At 38.0% G+C, this 23,395-nt stretch overlaps 1 protein-coding gene and 1 long non-coding RNA gene across 3 annotated transcripts in view; one reads left to right on the plus strand and one right to left on the minus strand.

Annotated features, from left to right (window-relative positions):
* The window catches only part of LOC139152693 (uncharacterized), a 33,822-nt gene extending 17,463 nt beyond the window's left edge, over nucleotides 1-16,359 (minus strand). The window contains exon 1 of the long non-coding RNA XR_011556686.1: nucleotides 16,054-16,359. This is a non-coding gene — a long non-coding RNA (uncharacterized lncRNA). The remainder of the gene's footprint in view (nucleotides 1-16,053) is intronic.
* Nucleotides 1,091-21,693, plus strand: LOC139152692 (TNF receptor-associated factor 3-like). 2 transcript variants are annotated; one of them, XM_070725978.1, is made up of 7 exons: nucleotides 1,091-1,209; nucleotides 17,950-18,111; nucleotides 18,714-18,807; nucleotides 18,997-19,173; nucleotides 19,726-19,791; nucleotides 20,355-21,035; nucleotides 21,337-21,693. In XM_070725978.1, exons 2-7 carry the CDS (start codon nucleotides 17,972-17,974, stop codon nucleotides 21,565-21,567), a joined length of 1,389 nt encoding a protein of 462 aa, XP_070582079.1. In that variant the 5' UTR covers nucleotides 1,091-1,209; nucleotides 17,950-17,971; the 3' UTR covers nucleotides 21,568-21,693. The 2 variants fall into 2 exon arrangements, with proteins under 2 accessions (XP_070582079.1, XP_070582080.1); XM_070725979.1 differs by lacking the exon at nucleotides 1,091-1,209 and adding an exon at nucleotides 13,940-14,001.
* The last annotated feature ends 1,702 nt before the right edge of the window (nucleotides 21,694-23,395 follow it).

Raw genomic sequence — 23,395 nt, forward strand, 5'->3', positions numbered from 1 at the left:
TGCAGCCGTGCTGTAGCTCGTCCAAACACTTCCTGTATGAACTATATCTACTGAACGGCTTTGGAAGCCACACTATGCCAAGAGAGGACTCAAACTACAGTTGAAGGCGACATACAACCCAGAGAGAGAGAGAGAGAGAGAGAGAGAGAGAGAGAGAGAGAGAGAGAGAGAGAGAGAGAGAGAGAGTAAATTTTGGCAATTTAAATAATGAAAAATTAACATTAGGATAACAATGCAAGATTGAAGGGTGAGGGCACGCAAATCCATCATAGTTGAAAATGACACTTACCCCGTACGTCATTCACACATTTATTTGGTATTTTCGGAACCAGCGATTACAGAATTTGAAGACTCTTTGAACAGAGCGATTACTTTCCTCTAAGGTAAAAAAATTGTGCCAGAATACAAAATTTTACGTAGAAAAATCGAGAATTTTACGGCCGACGTATGAAAGTGATAAGAGACTCAAGGGGCAAAGCAGTCCCAGAAAATGGTGGTTGACGATCAGCTACAAATACTGGGTGCCTAGCTCCCTTGAAATTATATTTTCCTCATTATCATGTTAATAGAGAAGTACAGGTGCAAAGACGTTTTTACTTAATTGTAAAATGTGTCTACTTCACCAGGTAAACTACAATGTAAAACTGAAGTGAAAGAGAGGGACAAAACATCTCTAGCCAAATGGACTTGTGCGTCATCATGAAAATATCACAGAGACAGAATAACGCGTACGACATGCATCACCCAACCAGCAGAAGAAACATTAAAATATGCTGTGGTTGTAAAAAGTGTCTTTGCAACGGAGAAATGCTTTTTAATAAATGAAGCAGCTTTTCTAGCCCTATTCTAGCACGTATTAACCTCGCATCTTGTCACTGGATCGTCAAGTGGGGCTAGTAGTGAAAGTTTTCGTGCTAGTAGTCAGCAGTTTTTCGACCGATTTATATGGCGGAAGTGAGGAACGCTATTTTTGATGCTCTTCAGGGAAGCTTTTGAGCTACACCCACGGAGAGCTCGATAATCGTAATGGTGTCCTTGAATCTGTTCAACAGAGCATGCGCATACATAACTGCACAAGGGGTGGAGGATGCCTGGAAACGGAAATATCACAATAAAGCAGTCTGTAGTTTGAAAAGCTTGCAGACAAGTCTCTGTCGGTCTACATAGCCGTATTACGTGATCTGTTGATGAAGCTTGTCTTCGATATAGGTATGGATAACGATTTATTCTTCTGCATGGCAATTGGCAGATTTTAATTTACCACTGCACTTAGCACACGTTTTTTAATTTGCCATTAATGAAGAGTTGCAGTCATTTGGTTGTTGATTCGATGCAGGGACACGTTTTGGAGCATGGCTTGTCCTGCGAATGCATCCTTTCCCATGAAGCACACCATGAATCAGCCACAACACTGTTCAGTAAATATTATATAGCATTCATGTCTTCACTCATAGGAGCATGACGTTACACCTTTTTGATAGAATTTGTTCAGCTGTTGAAAGATTTACGATAAAAATCTGTAATTATCGTGATCGAAGTATAATCTAGAAAACTGTGATAAAGTTAGCATTCATATCACACGCGGTCTTGCCATACTCAATATTTACCGGTGCATAAAATACGGCCACTCTGTGAGATTTGTTTAATCATCAGGAGCATCATCTGATCATCCGAACTACAACTTGTCAAAATAGCTCAGCATAAGTTTTCCCGATGACAAAATGGAAATGAGAAGGAGAGATTTTTGCCAAAGTTCTAAAATCTTCGCTTGAGGCAGTACTGAGGTCGTGTCGCAACGCCTTCAGTTATTTTCACTGTTTTGGCAAAGTTTTGCATATCTGTATAGTAGAGCGACTGCCAGTGGTGTGATTGCAATCCAAGGATCGCAAAGAAAAAATCCTGTACCGTGCTTCTTAAAAATTACCATTTCAAACTACCGGCCTCAGTTCTGTGTGTGATTGATATTGTACAAAATGGGAAAACTTCAGAGAGATTTCTTTTTTTTCCGGTAGAAAACCGTGCCTCCAGCTACCGGATCTTACACTTAATATCCGCACGTTTTCACATTTTAAAACTAAAGTATGGTTACATCGAACAATAACTGCCTCACCGACCCTTCCTTTTTTAAAACATATATGATTATGTACTCTAACATACCAACGAAGTTAGAAAGTGCTCGCTATACCGTATTTCCTGTAAAATCTCTGCAGCCCCGTTGTCTACACATTCGTCATCAGTCCATACGTAATTTCAAACCATAAATCTTCCATTAAAGAGGTGTGTATGCATTATGTCATGTCAGAAAGCTGCATTCAGTAGTATTACATTTCATGAATGACGTGATGGCTGACAGAGCTTATTCCGCTAAACATTAATTGGACTTATGGATAAAAACGAACAGTGATACGTTACGAAAATGAGGGAGCAAAAGTATGTATTTCTTTGACATTTGAATTGTTGACGCTTCAAGTCTCATAGTTCCATATCATCAGATATCTACGATGCCGCAAAGAAAATGAGAAATTTGCCGGTAATAAACTTAGTATGAGTGAACCGCTGGTTGGACTACCTAACGCTGCTTACATGAGCTGTTGTGGCATTTACTATAAGAGCGGCATGTATTTGGAGCAAAGTCTGGCCCATAAGCGATATCAGAGTAAAGTTAACAGAAAGTGTAGGACACACGTGCACGACATCGTCGTAAACCACGCTCCTCTTTACGGCAACAGCTCAGCGCTACCCTCAAGAGATTTTTCAATTGAATTTTGCGTAGGTCAGCGGAGCGGAAATTATTGCTCTGGCTCGCGAGAATGGTGCACGAACAAGTCAGGTGGCCAAAATGGGGCGAAATCAAATTTTTGCACTGTCAACTCATAACGATGGTATTTAACACAGCAGATGTGTAGACGTAAATAAACAAAAGCATTAATGACTTGTGACTCGTGCTCGTAAAAAGAATAAACCAGAAACTCTGAACCTGCGAACCGACGTTAAGGTTCCGAAACAAGAAATGGACTTCTGTATTCTAACAATTCGCTGGTGGTTAATGAGCTCAGAACCCCCGTACATTATACATTTTCTTAAAGCCTAGATATAGGGGAAGATTTTGGTAATCACAGTGTCACCATCGTTTACATAACTATCACGTGATAGGTAATTTGCATAACCTTTCAAAAATCGGTTTTCCCTATGTTTTGTCTCAATACTTCAAAATATCTTATTCAAACTTGCTGGAATGCAAGCTGTCACAATGCTCTTTAAAAGTATGTCTCAGATTTTTTATATCTTGCTTAGTTTTTATTTGAGCACAATTTTAAAGAAATCAACTAGGGTTAAATTCACCGCTCTGGAAGTTTTTCTGGCATAAAAATTGTTTAAGAAGGTTTAAAAAAATCTGAGACACTTTGGAAGATCTTTAGAACAGCTTGCACTCACACAAATTTCAGCCAAATATCTCATAGCATTGAAACAGAACATAGGGAAAACTGATTTTTGAAAGGTTATGCAAATTACCTGTCACATGATAGTTATGTAAACAATGGTGACACTATGGTAACAAAATGTTCCCCTATATCTTAGCTTTCCGAAAATATAATCTACGGGGATTCTGAGCTTATTAATTGCTAGAAAATTGTTGGCTTAAAAGGGTCAATTTCTTGTCTTTGAACCTTAAAGCAGTTCAATGTATGGTATGTTTTCATATTTGTTTTATTTACCTTCAGACCACGTGCCTGAATTGTAAAACGCCTGTCATTACCAATCTTGTTTGATAAAATGTACTTTAAAGTATTAGTTTTTTATTCCCTCTACGAAGATCATGACAAAGCCGCAATTATTATACAGCATCATATTCGGATGTCTTCAATCGTGCACATAACGTCATTTCCAAATGCCGTTGTAATGACAATATCCTGTTCACGTCATGATAATGTTTCGTTACGTGGCCACCGCTCATGTGACGGGAAGCCAGAGACATCAATATCTAGTTGACGACACAGTAAAAAAGTATTACCAGTAAAGCAAATATCAAGCCGAATGATTGAGCGAAATTGTTCAAGATTCCCTCGTCAACGAAAAATATGAAATAAAGTATTGCGCCTATGTTGACTTTCTTTAAAGTATTTCAGGAAAATATTTTACCCGTGGATGCCAATTTCTTCTTCTTGTCTATACGCTGATCGTCTCTGAAAACTCTGAAACCTCAGAAACAAGGGAGTTGTGTACAGACCTGCTAGTCGGTCTGAACCGTTACAAATTATTAATACTGTCACGTAGTCGAGTGGTGGGCTATTGTCTGATATGCACATTCTAGGGTGGACTGTCGGACGAAAACAGACAGCAAAAAGTAGACGGATTCCGAAAGATTCTTTCGTCGGGAAAAATACACACATGTAGCGTGGTTTCTTATGCAACACTTCTCAACAGCAAATTATGAGTTTACGAAAGCTTTAATCTGTGCGCGCGAATCTGTTTCTATTTAAACTTGTAAACGCTAGTTGTAAGAGACACTATTAAACTTATTTTATTGCGCTAGTCAACACGGAGATATAATCTAATTATATTCATAGATATCTTACCTTAAATCACAATCTATGGGATAACTATAAGCAGCATGATGTCTAAATAATGTTGACGGGTATTTAGCAGTGTAATAGATCTTCGAATTCTTAACTGTTAGGGTTACATATACATAAATTGCTTTCCTTGTGAGTGTAATATGAGCATTTATCCTGCGTCACTGCACCAGTGTGTTGTGGCCGCCCAAAAAAATTGCAGCAATGAAATCTCCCGGATATAGGTGGTTTGTGGTAGCCTATACCTTTGAAATTTCCGGGCATTGTCTGCCTGTGCATACTGCTGAATCTGGAGATATTTTTTTACGGTAACGATGCAGCGAGAATGGAAATTCTGTCAAACTTGTCATAACGGTCATCCCAACAGAGTGGTCATCTGCCATTAGATATCACATTGTGGTATTCTCCTGACATTGTACATGTTATAGCCTACAGCACAGCCATCGATCAAAGGTGATCAGTTACCATATGGAACGAAATCTGTTTAAATGTTGAGCATATAATACTTTCAATAACCGTTTGTAAAAAAAGAGTTTAGACCGGAAACCAAGTAAACAGTCTATTTTAACTGATATTACATCTGCATCATAATTATTTCGGCAATTAAATGCATGTATCATGATTGTCGAGCGGTTCATGGTGTCGAATGTCATAATTTCTGTTACCTTTTCATAAAGTAACCACTTCAGGCACACAATCAAAATTAAGACCATTTTTTCTTGGTCTCTAATGAGACTTCTGTTTGATTTTATATAGTATATAAAATCTTATGCGTTAAATATTTGGTCGGGTATTACAACATTTCCACTACCAGACCTTTTAGAAAATTATATTCATGTGAAAGATTTATGTTTTGGATTAAAAATGTTTTTGACAAGGATAAGAGACTTGCTAAAATTGTGAAAATTTGAGTAGTGATTTTGTTAAATAAGTCTTGTTATATTAAGTATTTTGAATGGCTGCCAATTAACAGGACATCAAAGAGAACATTTTATGATTGGAATAAGCACAAAGAGCGCCAAAAGAACTTATTATCCAAAATTCTATTCCTCCCTGTCATTTCTTCCGTTTTGTAAAAAAATAAGTCAAGAAAACTAGACATTCGTAAAAACCAATATATTTGTGACGTTTGCGATTGAGTCCCTTATACCCTTATAATATTCGTCATTTCTATAATATGCCACTAGTTTTCGAACTTAAGCGCTTTGAACATTAGGGTAGGAGATTTTGTTGGCTGCAGTATCAGAATTTTCACGTCGGCGCGGCAAGTTGTGGGTTTACAGCACTTCCTGTTTGCGAATTTAAGGGCTTGCGTTCACCAGATGACGTCATCATGATGGATAGAGATATTCACGTGATTGTCTCCCCACGAGGTGGGGAGAATTTGCCATCAAGTTGTCAATTCTTTCCCATGTTTCATTTTCGAGGATTCGTTATCATCATAAACACTAGACTGAAGAAAAAAGTTCGGGTGATATGTTTTGCTTATGTTGATAGGAATAATTTGCATGGTCACTATTTCTTAAATAATCTCAACAAATTGACGTTGAAAAGTGGGGCATACCATTACACAAGAAACCGGGAGATCGGCACAACTTCGACACTCGTTCTGCTTCACCCTAGAATTCCCATTAAATTTCTGATGAGATATTCATATTTATAGATAAATGGACTTCTCTCTGTAATTTATTATATTTTCTGATGCACACTTTATTGATTTCTTTTAAACAAGACTTACTACCTATTCCGAGTAATAAAATATAATGTGACGTCATTTCATGCATAATCGAGCCTGTCTATACTACGAAGTGACAAATATATATATTTAGATCAACAACATACTACAGTGTGCATGATACCGTGAATGATAAACAGGCATTGGTTGAGGACGGGTGCAATGATAACAGAATTACAGAAACGGGCGCCGCATCTACCGTAGTGGAAATATTTTGGAATACAGATTAGTGAGCTGATCTGCGTTGCGCCCGTCTGTATAGGCCAGAGGTTCGGTGTGTGTGGATTTTCATTCACCTACTGCATTAGACAATATTCAAAGTTCAATGAACTCTTGTCTCGTGTGATATACCGGCATTTTCACTCCAACCGGACATTAAAGTATTTACAATGAAGACGAATAGATTTAACATGTATAAATGACTATAGATCAAAGCTCAATTTCTGAGTATGATTTTTATCGACATTAGACAGGAAGAGGTGAGCGTGGCACTAGTTGTCCAGTATCTGTAGGATTTCAGAACAAGCATCACTTCGGCTGAACAGAAATAAGAAATAAGAAATTTCATAAGAAATAAGTTTGTCAAAATTAAGATGCTACGGTATATACCAGCGGATTCTCCACCAAAAGCCTTCACGATGAATTAAATTCAAAGTGTGCGCTCTCCAAAGAAGGACTTTCACCGTCAAAACCAATACGTAACCGTGATTAACCTTAATATCAGTGGTCTGAAAAAAAGCCTTTCGTGGAGGTCAAATGGAATAAATGGGGCAATGGTTTCCACTAGTGGCGACATGCAATGTGGCAACTTTTTTTAAAATGGCAAACAGTGGTCCCATCATCCTAATAACTTGGAATATGTGCATTCCAAATGCACACCCGTTTCTCAGGGGACAGCCTGAAATATAGATTAAAGTAAACTGAAAATGATAGGTGCACGGTTTCTCATACATATATTAGTCTGATAACTGTTCATCTGTACGACTTTTGGTTGTACGATCGATTCAACACATGCCACGATTGACGTACAGGTGAATTTATCACCACCAGTAAGCCGAGCTGTAGGAAACATCATTCGTGAAATAACGGTATTTTTTGATCACACTGTTTATAGAAAAGCATTTCCGGAACGCTTACAGATGACATGACACGTCAATTAATACCAGTGCGTGTGTCAGACTTTATAGCTGAGGAGCAGTCGACTGAGGTTCAAGTCTTACTGATTCAACTGATGATGTGGATACTAGTTCACTGAAAGTAATTTTGACTCATGCTGGCCCACCAGTGAGCATTTGGTCTGTAAGATTAAGTGCATTGGTCCGGAACGGATTTCCGTCGTTTGGAATGTTTGGGTTTCATTCAGAGTGACACGCATTGTTATTTGTTTTTTGATATTTGAAAATATTGGCAGGCCTTATTAAAGAGTGGCCACGTGCTGTTAATTGAATGGCCCGTCTTACAGTTGAAATGTCAATACGATCTAACTTGTTTTCTTCGATATTGATGTCTAGAGTTAATACTTAATAGACGACCTTTCTGTCATACAAACGGCAAGTAAACTCTCAAACAATATAGTGTCTGAAAGATCCATGTTACTCTTAGAGAGACCAAACAATGTGGGTTTGGAAGACTATTTACTGCCTAAAGACGCGTGACTTCAGGCTGCCTGCCTACAAAATTACGAAAAGGCCCGTTAAGTCAATGCTTTTGTACTATTCTTCTGCGGTCATAATTAAATAAACTTTCGATCGGATTCGAACTCACAATGTAAACGACCCAGTCACCTAGCGAATACATCACAGTCAACCAGTCACAATTCTGGTTTCTGAAAAAGCTAGATTACGAATCACACAGTCGCTGATATTGTTCCTCTGTTTAAAAGAGTGCTTGACCTTATATCCTCAATAAGTCAGGTGTTGAAGAGACAACGCCATACAAACTTCAATCTTGGCATTTAAGTGCACTGTATTTTGTCAAACTATACATTATGGCATGATAAAGAGCCAGTTCATTGATGAAATGAAACATATACAAACTTTCAATCGGATTCGAACTCACAATGTAAACGACCCAGTCACCTAGCGAATACATCACAGTCAACCAGTCACAATTCTGGTTTCTGAAAAAGCTAGATTACGAATCACACAGTCGCTGATATTGTTCCTCTGTTTAAAAGAGTGCTTGACCTTATATCCTCAATAAGTCAGGTGTTGAAGAGACAACGCCATACAAACTTCAATCTTGGCATTTAAGTGCACTGTATTTTGTCAAACTATACATTATGGCATGATAAAGAGCCAGTTCATTGATGAAATGAAACATATACATACTCTCAAGTTTCAAGTAGGTAATAAGCGTGACTGTGTCTGCCTCATATGAGTACTCTTTAGACTTCACTGTATCGCGCAAACGTTTTTAACGCTACAATAATTTTCATTTGGGAAAATACTTGAATTTGGTTTTAGTCGAAAAAGCAACAAATCAATGTCGATATTTGCAAAGAAAGGAAAAGTATTAACGTCAGAAAGTCGGTAGGTAACACTAAGGTATCCGTAACACTAAGATATTTGCGAAATTGCCTTCCTATGCATCTTGTATGGAAAACTGACAAACAAGCGTGACTGAGTAAGTAGTCTGTCGTTGCTTTTTGACAAAGGCACTGTGAAAGTCATAAAAGTCCGATAAAAAAGTAACGAAAACTGTTTACTTGGGCAAAGTTTTCTGTGAGTTTTCCATACAAGACGCATAAGAAGGCATTTTCTCAAATACGTTTTACGGATATCTTAGTGTTACGGACGGAAACGTTACTCAATGCCGCATGTGCTGTTCATGTCAAACTCAAAGGTTGTCTGACGATATCTTGATTGAGACAAACAGCGAGATTTTCACTGTCAGAAGTATCTTGTTCAGATATGTAACTGATGTAGAGTTCAGTAATGTAGCGCTAATAACAAAGTTAGCAGTTTTTGTATGCTCGTACAGTGCTGCCGAAAAAATATTTTTACGAAACCTCTTTTTTCACTCATTTGCTCTTCAGAGCTACGTTCGCTGATTTTGTAGGGACAGGTAGCAAAACGTTCTAGGTGTTCTGAAGTATTTTGTCTTAATCGAACAGCCGGTAGTGTTATTCCAGTGGCCACGAAATAGTAGCCTTTGATCGGTAGAAAGTTTGGTGAGGTCTAGCAGAGTATGTAGGCGGTAAAATTGTAGGATCTGTTAATGGGCAAAACATTGTATTTCTTAACTTGCGGTGTTTTGGAGCACAAAGAAGGCAAACAATGAAAGGGCCGGGGAACTATTCATTGGTGGTTTTCTTTGAGCACAAAGCGGGCAAAAAACAGCCGCATTATTGGTTTCAAAATAAACGGAATGGTGACCACAAAGCAACGCGATATTTGTGGTTTAGACTACAGGGTAGAAGCAACTCCATTTATCACCTCACTGTAACTGTAGATACGCATGCGTTCTTAGCCACTTAATCATTGTCAAGTAACAAACGGAAGCATATCAACGTCAAAGGGACACGGTAGACGCGTGTTTTACTTCCCTATCGCAAAAGCTAATACTGTACCTTACACAATGTTTTTGTCAAACCTGTAAAGTGAGATTGTACAATTGCTACAATTTGCATCAATGACGGCAGCACAAGAAAAGTCACCATGATTCTATCAACGTGCCAAGCGATAGAAATCTTGCCAGTCAATTTTTGCCTGGAATACTTGGCTGTGCACTAAGTCTTTGCATGTTGCAATTGCATTTTAGTTAGATTTCATGCTGTTGTGTGCAGGAAATTCCTGCCAATTCCATCGATATGTTTTCTATCCTTCTTCTCCATACCAAACATATGAAATGATTATTCGGTGACCGTACCTTAGCAAGGTCATGACCAGTACACTCTAAAGTGTCTGAAATATCCCACGTTCTGTACTCTTTTAGACGTAGCCTCTTGCTGCCTGCCTGCAAAATGGGCCGACGACCGCCTGGCATTCTCAGTCATGGTTTCTGTAAACGCGTGATACACTACTAGTATCGTATGCAAATAATCGTTCGGAGAAACTTCGTCCAGCGAAATGATTTGTTCATCTCTGAAGGATTGCTTATCAATGTAACAAAGTTATGTAAAGTTAATGTTTACATAAACGCGTACTTCATGTCAACGGGCCTGGACTATCGAGATCACGGAGCTTTCCCAAAGTGTTTGAGATGACTGCACAAGATTGCTTGTACTCCTTGCATTGGGCGGTTGGGTGGCATTTTACTAAAACCCTATTGTCATTTGAAGACATTATGACGAATGAAGCTGAATAAACAAATGTGCTCATAAAATCATAAAATGATATATGCTAGAAGAGGCATCGCCCATGATAACCTTGTAAAGTAATACCCGATATCCTAGTTTATAATCTATATGTACCAACAAATAACTGCGACAATAGCTTCACATTATCAGATTAATCTCGCTCCAGAGTCTCTGATGAAAACCATAGTCACTATGTTTAGTTACCACGCTTTACAAGTGCGCAGGAGAGGGTTTTAGACTTTTGAACAAAGTGGTGGTTTAAAGTCATTGTAGTTATACCATATCTCCATGAAAATGTCTCTTCATGGCGGTGAGTCTGGAGGTCTTAAATTTGACCATACTTCCAGACGCGCGCCCAGGGCCTGCATAAGTTCAGACACAATCAAACAATTTAACAAAATACCCACGTCGAGCATTTGAAGTCCCATGGCAGACTACAGCAAGTAAATTTTGCACAATAAGCTTAACTATAATGAAAGGTCGGATGAATCAACATGTTTTGCTAAAAAATTCCCCTTATGGCTGGTTTACCTTCAGGGTATCTAGAAAGCATCTAGATTTGGGAATGAAAACCGTATGCTTGTGTTCAGATCATTCAGATCGATTAGCGTCATTGTTCGCGTTATCTACATCGTTTCAGACACATGTGTTGCACGAATTGTTGACGTGACAGCGTTTTGATCTCCCGGATATTATGACATAATAAAATATGTCAATATTTTGATTTTGTAAGTTATGCTAGCATTCTGCAATAAAGAGTATATCAAATTGAACGTTTTCCGCCATTTTCCGTCCTAGTGGTCGTTCGTCAAATTGCAATCTTGCAGAAATGGCTGGTTCATTTTTTTTTTGGCTTTTATTGAGCTAGAGGGTCTAGATTGAGGATCTTATTCACTGAACTTTTAAACTTGCGTGTAAGTGATTTATAATGCAATTCAGTACACACATCTAACATGTTTGGTAAACTTTTGGCGCGAGCAAAAATGTTAATTTCATATTCCTTCAGACATAGACAAAAATCTAGTAGCGATTATATCCAGTCGCAGACAGTCATGAGAAGGAGCCCATCACTTTTAGAACTATTTGAAAGTACTTATGGACAAAGCAAGCTTCCGTCATAACTGATTTATCGTTAATTTGATATCGATGAGCTGTCAGGTAACGCGTATCGCACGCGTTTCTATGTACTCATTTTCATGCACCTGTACATTGAGATTCCATAGGTCAGTTCAAAACACAAGCCTTTTTCACTTACAGGACCATTTTATTTTTGAAATGCACACCTGTGACGTGCCTTTTCACTGACATTGTTCCTCTTTTCTGGTAAAATACCACTGTTCGTACAGTCGTCCCAGTGATAAACAAGGAGTGGGTTGCATTCTGCACCCCTAGGCAGAACGATTTTTCATAAAACTATAAATATCGCAACCTAAACTATTTATGCAGTACTTAGATATGTATTTGATTGTCAATTGCGCGTATGCATGGAGACTTGGATTTCATCACTGAGTTGTAAATATTTGTATCCGTGAGGTTTCTTGAAGCGACACAAACTAGTCACATAAATCTCAAAGCAGACAAAGTAACAAAGAAAACCATCAGTATATAATAAAAGCTTGGGTCACACGTGAAACCTGAGGGGATCCGATTAGTCGCTTTGTAAGTAAAGTTAAAACGGTATAAATCAATAAACAATAAAATAGTAGCACGAGCACACATGCTCCTTACACCGAGCGATTGAAATGCAAAAGGGGCCAAAACTAATTATAATGTTCACGCTGTTCATATCGGCAAACTATCTGAACAGGTTAATCGCAGGCCATCGATTCAATTATATCAAATTATATTTACTTGTTTGTAAGATCAACATTTTCATTCAACTTTCGGCATTGAATGTCATCTTGTCGACCCAAGAGGTCGCAAAATGTGGCTTAAAATTCACCATTGATAGATCTTAGAGCAATTTCATTTCAATAGCTTGTGAACAATCTCATAACTGTCCATTGACTGTAATTTTTAACTGACGACAAGATAACTAAATTCCAAGTCTATTTGTGGACAAAACATTCTGCCTGTTTGAGCGTATTTGATTGCACCTTGGTGCATGATACCCGCCCTCCCTAATATAGGCAAACTGTGTGGACGAGATGGAGCGTCAAACAAGCGTCGAAAGAAATTCTTCAAGGAAAGGTACCTAGAACCAGATCAACGAGGAATTCATGTTGTTGACAGAATGAGTATCGACTCATTAGTTACAATTGGCTTGAACATGTGTTTCAGAATTTGCAAATTTAAAACCGCGTGTGAACTATCCATCTTGTACACGCCTTCATAGATTACGCAAACATCAAGTCATTGAATTGCAACCATTGTTTGGTGAGTGAATTTCGATATTGATTACAAACTGAAAGGATGTACATTACATAATGATGATGAAAAAGTTGCTAGATTCCTTTATATAATAACTGAAAATGAAAGGGAATTCAATGTTCTTTCAATGTCGATTTCCTTTCTAAGAGTAATACCCTCATCAGTAGAATTTTACTATGTCATAATAGAAATGGAATTTTGAAGTGCACCGTGCCAGTATCTTTGTAAAAAAGCAACAAACGCATTCAAAACACAAAGAATTCCTAAATTGTCTTATCGATTTCAAACATGTTTCTATCAGTGAGTTCATTCTGTTTGCACTTATCACGTGAAAATGATGTAATACTCATGGACTAAATTTTGCTCAAGACATAAATTATTGTAAGAGCTGGAAATTTACTTTAAGACAAACAACACTTAAAGTATAAAAACGACGTTTTCGCAGCGTTTCTGTAAGACTGTACTACCTCTGTTAATAACTGAAACGAGTGTTCGTTCAAAATATCAGTCAGCGGTGACACAAATGACATTGGCATATCTAGAGAACTGTGTTGTCAATATTGATTTCAGGAATAGTGGCTCACATTCGTGTTTGCTAATAATTTATCAGCGGATGTGAATTTTCTTAAGTCTGCAAATTTTCTTCAATTAGAAAAATTTGTTCTATGATTAGAAAGAATCAAGAAACCTATATTTCAAAACAAAAGTAAGCTTAATGTTAGTCTTAACTACACATTAGGAAAATCTAAACGATGGAAATTAAATTCAAATTGATGTAAAGCAAGGGCGACTTTTTTTCAAAACAGCCAATTAATATGGATATGATGCAACTGACAATACAACTTGTCAGTGTCCTGGAATCCGAAAACAACAAAGTCTAAATCTAACCACCGTGAAGGTGAAGGGACTGTAATCTGAACAAAATTACAAGTGCTAGATAGGCCGATTGTTGCTGGAGTCTCCATTCTCCAAGAGAAGTATACGGTTTGTTGTCGAATTAGGTATTTCGTCGGCAGCACTTGGTAAGTATAGATAACATGAGCTAACAGATTTAATGCTTGACAGGATGTGTGTGGAGGGACTGTGGATGAAAGGGTCTGTGTGCGATGGGCGACATACTCAAAGCACGGTGACGGTGAAGTCACGAATTAAGGAATGGCCAGCGCCACCATGTCTGACGGAACGAGTGTTTTACTAGTTCACCGCTGGTCTGCACCTTCGTAAAACACGACTAAAAATTTACTGAAGACGTTTCGATACCATTTTACCATTTAAACGGCTATAATAACATTTATTTCGTAATATGTTATCGATCATCGACAAGACAGTGGCGTCCACAGGCAAGACGGTGGTTTTTTTCGCCACTTGCCCTACACAGCTAGGAAGGCTTTCTCTGCGGCAATGCCAACAAACACAACCAAAATGGTGTACCGACACCATTAACATATGCTGTCCGAATCGGAGCACAGGGAAATGTATGAGCATGAATGTCACTTTGCTCGCAATCGTACAAACGAACTCTCAAGGGAATGTCGACTTTACAAATTCAAACTAGACTTGCTTAAGATGATAAAGACACCGTCTTCATCGATGGTCTGGTGATCACTGGGCTACAACATGTCATGCCGAAAGGCCAAGCGAACGATCCGGTTTTCGGCGCGAGAGGAAATGGCGGAAAGTAGAATTGCATGTGCCGACAGTGTGCCATGAATGATTCCCCGCGTATGCTTCGAGGAAGTTATGGTAGCGTAATAGCCTGAATATCTCTCTCTAAGGTAGTTAAATTTGAAATATTGCCGTGGGGAGGAATCGTCACGGCCCCCTCCACTGAGGCGAGAAGGTAGAATGCTATCGTGTAAGCTCGTTTTGCAGGCTTGAGAAGCATAAGTCCGAGTCGACGTCGTCGAGTGTTTTGTTGTGATTTCGTAATCCTGACCCGTCGTGCTTTGATCACGGATGGCTATTTTTTACATTCATGCTTTGATAAAGGCTTTTGAGAAGTGAAAGAAAAACATTTCATTGATTTTAATGCAATATCACCTTCCAGTCTGATCATTAAGCTCACGCCATCTTACTGGCTATGTCCCAGACTCGCTGCCATTGGCTTCATTGACAAACCATTTGGATCGAGTGAGCTACAGTACACTACCCTGACATTGACGTTTAGTCAGCGTTATTGTTATTTTACAAGCCGGGCTCTGTGTATTTCCTGGGCGGTGTGTTTTTCCAGACAAATTTAAAAGTACCACTTATTTAATAAACCTTTTCCAAAACTGTGTGTAAAAAGACATCTCATTCTTTCGATCGTCTTGCTTCAGTTTCGCAAAGCCAGCTGCCAAATGTTCATACAAGACGACACATCGGTAGACAGTTTTGCCGATATACACACAGAGAGTCCCTGCCTTTTTGATTGAGGGACTGTGACACATACATATAGTGTACTTCACGTTCAGCTTTGCCAAAATACTATCGGAGTTGCTACAATAAGTAGATGGCCGAATCGAATACCTTGCAGCATTCCAAGATAAACGAAAGAACACCGTTTTTGCTGGATTGTTGGCGATGCACTCCCGCCATAATAGATCGTGGTCATTCTTATGTGATTATATATTTTTAACAAGCTTCTTTGTCCCAAGTATTTGTTTTGAAACAATGTATACGTATTAACACGATAAAGACTAGTATGATTTAACCTTGAGAAATATAAAGACTATTGACGACCTGGCAAACAACAGTTTTCCTAATTCTGTCATAAGAGGCCTGGCTTATTGTGGAAGACATAGTAGTAGCATGAAGTACATTAGGTTGCTAGGTCAAAATGAAAGTAAAAATACGACTAAAACGTCACCAGTATTTCCACTGAAATAAGATATTTTATTGATATCGACAAGGAAAATATATCTGATGCAGTTCTGTCAAGGTTATTTACGTGATAGTATGTGTTTCACGTCAAAGAACAGGCGAGATGAAATAGCTAACCAGTCGCTGGATTTTTAATCCGTCACTTGATACCAGACTGATCTACTTCAAATGGAGACTCTAGATTGTGTATTATTTCTGAATATCTCACTTACCTTATTACAATATGCGAATTCACTGAAGCTTGAGTGAAAACCTGTAAGCGAACCCGCTCTACACAGCGTTCGCAAAAGACTTGCAATTTTGTACGTAAGAGTTTTAAACATGTTGCTACAGCGTATGTCCATACTGTGGTCCTAATCAATACTTAAGACATGCTGCCGGTAGAACGCCCAGATAATCATTATAGGTAAAACCTTATGACGAGAAGTCGGTTCATTTTAAAAACAAGTATTCTTCCTGAAGAACGACGACGACATGCTATAGTTCAGGCTAAAGCTTAAGTGGACGCCAAAACAACGCAAAGCTTCGTGGAAATCAAAGTGAAAGCGAAGATGGTTTGTAATGTTTTGGAATATTCCATTCATTTCAGGCATTCGAAGGCGCATATGCGGCTTTAGCTATGTCCTGTCGTTTGTTTTAAGATGTCCATTCTGTACTTTTCTCCGATAGAGAATATTTAACATCTAACTGGTTATGTTCTTCTCTTTTTTTTCGTCAAAGTAGATGTTTCCTACTTTCTAATTTTTCTGCAGCCCCGGTCTTCAGCTCTCTGCGTGACTCTAAACATCTCTGACGTTTAGGTTTTCTTACGCTGTCGGTCACGTGGTTAAATATATTCACAAAACCAAGTTATCTCATTGGTGCCACAAAAACCAAACAATAGTGACGTGTAAATTAACCATGTTCTTCGCTGAAATCATCTAATTCTACGAAACTGCATTTCCAAGTATTTGCAATTCCGCACATGCGCACACCAAGGCTGTAAATAATGACACCGGTACCTGGGCAAAGTCTGGCTTTAATAAAAAGCGCCCTCAATTTAATTCTTTTGGAGGGAAGGTGCGAAAACGCTTGAAACACGTACGTTTACTTTTTTTACTCGGTATTTCCGGTGTTCGCTTTGTTGGTGACTGTTATGTCGCAGTCGTTTCTGTCTGAGTCCTATTTTTGTCGCTAATCTTGTAATTACGAAATTGTTCGAATATGTATTGTCGGATATTGAAGAGACAAATACGGAGTCATTTTGTGTTTGCTGTTTCAGTTATTTTGTTTCCAGTGGAAAATTGGTGAGTTCCTTCATCCTATAATTAAACAAATATAACAAGACGTCGGTTGGCATGGCAAATGCTATAAAACTAATTCCTAATTTATAAAAGCACGTTGTCTGTAGGGCGGACTTGCCCTCTGTGGTATCAGTCAGCAGTATATAAAATTTATGTCTCCTCACTGAAATACTAATGAAAGAAACAACATTTTGGCCATCAAAAAGTCTATTTAGTTTGTAAATGAATAATATTTCAAGACATAGAAAATGTTGATCCTCTCAATTTAACAACATTACTGGTACATTCATATCAGATCACACTCAGTCCCAAAGTCATAAAGCATCATGCTACAGGAAGATCTAACCTGTGTTTCAAAGTCCCTGCAGGGCTACAAATACATGCATGGGACATTTATGATTATTGTGAGCAGCTTTTCAGAGTTACCGTGTAGTATTACTCTGTCGTGATTCCTTAAGTATTGACCATCTTGTACCTCAACCTGAAGAATTCTGAACTTGCAACACTTTGTAACACAGACGGTCTCATCGTCACGGAAGGAGCTAAGAAATCGTTTTGGACCGATGAAAAATAAGTCCATCTACTGGAATAAGAAAATATAAAGTCGTACAACATTCGGACAATGCTCATAGAGAACAAAGCTAACATTTGCACATAGAATAGGCCACTGACCGACGATTTGTGCCTACCTTAAAGGAAAAGTTACAACAGTCTTAAAAGACATTTTTGAAGTTAACAAATTGTGAGACAAGAAAACATAAAGTCGTATAACATTAAAAAATTGTGCGTAGGTTTTACTGTTTTAATGTTTTATTCCCGCTTTAGGTGACCTTGGAACTGCAGAAATATGTCAGGAGAAGGCGGACAAGTAAATCCTTCAAGGACAACATGGCGTTGTCGACGTTGCGCCACTGTGTTCACGGACGACACCCCAAAGAGAAAAGCAGAGTGTGATATACATTATCTGTGCAAATCTTGCTTTGAAAGGTGAACTGCCCAAAAAATAATATACAATTATATAATTAAACAACGACAATTCACATTGAAATCACTACTGACAACAACAACAACAACAATAATAACAACAACAACAATAATTATTATTATTATTTATCTGTTTATTAAATTGTTTGTTTGTTTGTTTATGTATTTGTTTATTTACTTACTTATATGTCATAGTTGTCGGGCTAAATGATATGAAATAAGTGGTCTTAGGGAAATTCTCTAGTCTTTGCTCTATGCTATTCTAACCCGTTACTGAAAACACTGACAGGAAACAATAATTATGGGAGGTGAAGAAACCGATCATGTGATGTGGAAAAGAGTGAAATATAGAACATATTGTAAAATGGAATATGAAAGGTATGGTGACATAGTAATTGATTTAAAATTCTGACGTAATATAAAAGAAAGAAAAAGTTTTAACAAAGAGTTTTAACAAAATCAACTTTGGCTCTGCAGCAGGGAATTTGCTAGAAGCGTTTCAGCAACTTGTTAGGCGTTTGGAACGAAACCTCTGGTTTTTGATCTTGGTGTTATGTGGTCATGGAAAACTTATCAGATGTATATTGTTGTTATCGTCCCAACAGTTTCCAGAGCAAAGCAGAACCATGTGCCTTGTGTTGTGACTCTAGTTTAGATCAACGAGATGAATCCAGACCTGAAATCAGCAGCCATGCACAGGTAAATGAGCTTATTCCGAAGTAGATTGACACGTTATCAAGACATTTTATCTTCTTAGCAGTCGAAGTCTTATCGTCACTACTTGTTCAGAAAGGTGAGGATGATGGCGTTGGTGGTAGTGATGATGATCATCGTCATAACAGTCATCATCATCATCATCATCATCATCAACATAAATTTCATATACAGGTCACCGACGATCCACGCCAAGCCGCTGAGGATAACGAAGAAATCCAATGTTTTATGTCTGGCTGCAGAAAGAAGATTAAACGTTGCAATTTAGTGTACCATCTACACCAAGAATGCATGGAGGCTTTGTACGAGTGTGAAGAATGCAACAAGCAGTTGACAAGAAGGGATTACGAGGTAATTGGAATAATTATGATGTAATCACAGGCCTATTTGCTGTGTACAGGCTGATGTGGAGCGCCCTCTACGGTGAAGTCAATATCCTTTAGAACTGAATCTCCAAGTACACTGTAGTTGACACAAGCAACACCGTCAATAATCTAAAATTTGCGAAATGTCACATTTGCAAGCCCTTCAAACGTAACATTGAATCATGTGATCTTTTTTGTCACGATGTCTTGCGTTACTACGACATCAACCAACCGAACTTTCTGTCGACATTTGCTGTGTGTTGAAACATGTTCGAGAAATAAGTTATTAACCGCCACAATGTGGGGCCAATCATTATAAATATTTCCTGATAAATATAAAGTGGAAGCTATTCGTTCCTGTTTCTCCTTGTTCTATACGTTTACCCCTTACAGTCTTTACCTGAAGATCGATACGCAGCTGATATGATACAGCTTTCCCATTCGGCAAATGAAAATGTTCACTGACCTGCCCACCCATTGTTTTGTTTGTTTTCACATGACAGCACTTTTACTAAAAGTTGATTTGTTTCGTTCCCAGAACCATATTTGTTATCTGGTGAAGGAAGTCCGCAATCTAAACGAAGGGACCAAGCGAACGCTGAAGGTTGGTTTGATTCGCATTGTCTCTCTAGGCCCTCACTAACATGTACAGTTTGACCTGCACAACAAAGCTATATCTTACAGTTCATGAAAGAGGCGGGCTTATCTGAAGAACAAATAGGCCCAATAATTTTTGTGAAAATCGTTTGGGTTTCTACGGAGCATTATGAAGAAAATAGACCCCCTAGTATTATGTGGATTGTGTAAAATGTTCAATTGTGGGCCCAGTCTTCTTCAGAGCAGTCAAAGAGATATAAGCCGACTACACTTATTTTGTATCATGGCTTTAGAGTGAACTCGAACAGCCTCATTAATGGAAATGTTTGTGACTTACAAGTTGTAAGGTTCATTGCTCCTGATCTGTACATCTTACGATTTGTCTTAACAAACACAGAGCATTTATTTCATGCCTACCCCTGAGAATTTCTATCATCAAATGGTGACGTGTACAAAAAGATATTTAGAGCGTCATGAGCCTCAAACTTAACGTTTTGTTTTGGATAAAGGCGCGGAGATGCTTTCTTTGCGGCATAGTATCATAAATCTAGATTCTATCAAACACTGCAGGTAGAAAAACATATCGCTGTGGAGGAAAAAGAAATAATCAGCGAAATGAAGACATTGATGATGTCCTTCCCAGCTTGGGAGGATAACAAAGGCTTGAGTGACAAGATGGCAGATCTCGAAGCAAGAGTCTTAAACCTCGAGGAAGAAATAGCTCGTCATGGTAAACGTGCAACTGATTCCGGTTTGGAGAGAAAACTTAACGACGTCATCAACAAGACAGCAGCCACAGATGAAAAGTTACGTCAGCAAAATGAACAGCTTCAAGCCTTCAAGGTGACATGCAATGAAATGAGCAATGAAATGGAACAGCTGAAAGAAAATTCCAGAAAACAGGAAGAAAAATTTGAAGAACAGAAGACAGCCATATTGAAAATGGTGAAAGATCAACAGAGATCAATCGAGCGCGCAGAGACAAACCTCACAGCTATGAAGGAGACGACCTACGACGGTACCTTTATATGGCGAATTGACAACTTTGAAATCTTGAGGATGGACGCCATCAGTGGTGGAGATGCTGAGAAGTATTCTCCTCCTTTCTACGCTGGTAGACATGGTCCAAAGATGTGCCTGAAGTTATATTTGAATGGATTCAACATTGGACATGGAACGCATCTATCTCTCTTCCTTGTTGTAATGAAGGGAGAATACGACAACCTCCAGCGATGGCCATTTCATCACACGGTAAGCCTGCAGGTTCTGTATATTGTTCAGACTTTGAAATTATTAATTGACCGAAGAAAGTTAACCTAGGGGATTCACACGACATAACGCCTTATTTAAATTTCAAGGTTATCATGTGAAAGATTTTCAAGCATTAATAAGTATATAAGTTCCACTCCAATGGGCTTACAAAAAATGTCAAAAATGAGAAAAATTATGAATGCAAAATGAGCCAACTGTAAGAATTGTCTGGAGTAAACCATGTATAATCACACGATATGCAACACTAAACCTTATCTTTAATATTTTCGCTACTCTAAAGGTTAAGCTAACCTTGTTCGACCAGAGTGGCCATGGCCATCACATTGACGACGTCATTCGTCCAAGTGATCACCAACTCTCGTCAGCATTCCGTAAGCCCGTAGACGACATGAATGTTCCATTTGGGTCACCACTCTTCGCCAAGTTGCGTGATGTATTTGAGTTCAGCCGAGACAAGTACATGAAAGACGACGTGCTATTTATCAAAGCTTCAGTTGACATGCGTGATTGAATATCACAGGCAGACAACCTGAACAAACATAAATAGATGTAGTATAGGGGACAGAATGTATAGTTTAGATCTTTCATTGTACGATAAACGGAATATTATGAACAGTGTATCAATGGCTCTTGCAGACGAATGTTTTTTTTACTTTTGTTATTTCTTTGTCTGATTGAATGAGGAATGTTGACAAAAACCTATACATGTACAGTATTTCACGAGTTTGCAGAGACATCAGAGTCGTGCATATGACGTGGTTTAATAAACTTGCATTGTGAAAACAATCAATTGAATAATCATGATGAATAAAGTTACCCTTGAAAAAAATACATATGCAGAAATACAGCTCAGTTTTTGCTCTCTTTATACTAATACAATAGTCAACGCTAAATTGTGACAACCTTGAAATCGCTGTCAAGGTCATAAAAATGACAGTCACAGTAGTAACCTTAGGGACTGGTCAGTTTCTTCGGCCTGGGGGTGGATTATTTTTTGCCGACGTCAAAAAGTAGCTGACCCCCCTATTCCAAATTTTGAAAACAGGGTGACCCCCCCTATTCCAAATTTCGAAAACAGGGTGACCCCCCGGGCGCGACATAGGTAAAACAAAAGGTGGACATAAATTTATATATATATATATATATATATATATATATATATATATATATATATATATATATATATATATATATATATATATATATATATATATATATATATTATATTTTATATTTTATATATATTTATATTTTAAATAGTCATTCTATGTTTTAATGAAATTGTTGACATGTCAGTTGTAAGATATGAATTTCAAAGTGTCAATCTTAAAGTTTGAATACAGTACATTTTGAATGAGCTGTATTTTGAATGAGCTGTGAATATATTTCACACTTTCTATGCTTAACCAGATGTCCTGAACTGTTGTAAAGAAATGGATGTCAAACATTAATATCAAAGAGGAAAAAGCAGTGAATCAAAAACTTTGATGGGTGTTAAGACTTGCCAACCATCCAATTAAATCTCCTGAGGAGCCATAGAGAGCTTTTTTAGCCAAATCTGATGTGTACAGTGTCTGAGAGGACCTTTTCTTGTAACATTGAAACCATAAAAGCACAGCTAATAATGACAAAACTGCCTTTTTAACTGTTATTTTGTTCATAAAAAAGCATCTTTCTACAGAAAACCTGTGAAACAAAGGAAAATAATTGCATCAGTGAGAAGGAAAGATATCATGTCATTTTTCTATCTCTAAAATAAGTCACCATATCAAATATATATAGTGAAATATTTGTGCATGTTGCTTTCTCATACTGAATTCTCATAGAGAGAACAGAAAAGTATCAGGAATTTGTCATCCTTTTCATATGAAATGCAGATTTCATAATGGTACACTTTCACTTAGCAAACATCAAGATATCCCTGATTTATTAAAGTATGGAGCCCGAAGGGCGTGCCGAAAAATATGAAATATCCTGATATCTCTGATATATATGCCTTGTATATTAAAGCCATGCACCAGAAGGGCATGCTGAAAAATGTCTGATATATTAAAGTAATGAGCTTGAAGAGCACGCTGAAAAATATTAACATATAGATATCTCTGATGTATGTATGCTTGATATGTTAAAGTTGGGCGTGCTGAAGAATATGACTGATTATTAAAGTTACGCGCCCAAAGGGCGCGCCGAAAAAAACAACTGAATGATGAAATTTGCGGCTGACACTAGCATTTTAGGCAATGATGAGCCTGTGTCAAAATTCAAAAACACACTGAACCCCCTATTGGGCATTTCAAAAACATGGTGACCCCCCATCACCAAAGTCAAAAACAGGGTGA

Source organism: Ptychodera flava, chromosome 16, assembly GCF_041260155.1.
Source record: "Ptychodera flava strain L36383 chromosome 16, AS_Pfla_20210202, whole genome shotgun sequence".
NCBI classification, from domain to species: Eukaryota; Metazoa; Hemichordata; class Enteropneusta; family Ptychoderidae; genus Ptychodera; species Ptychodera flava.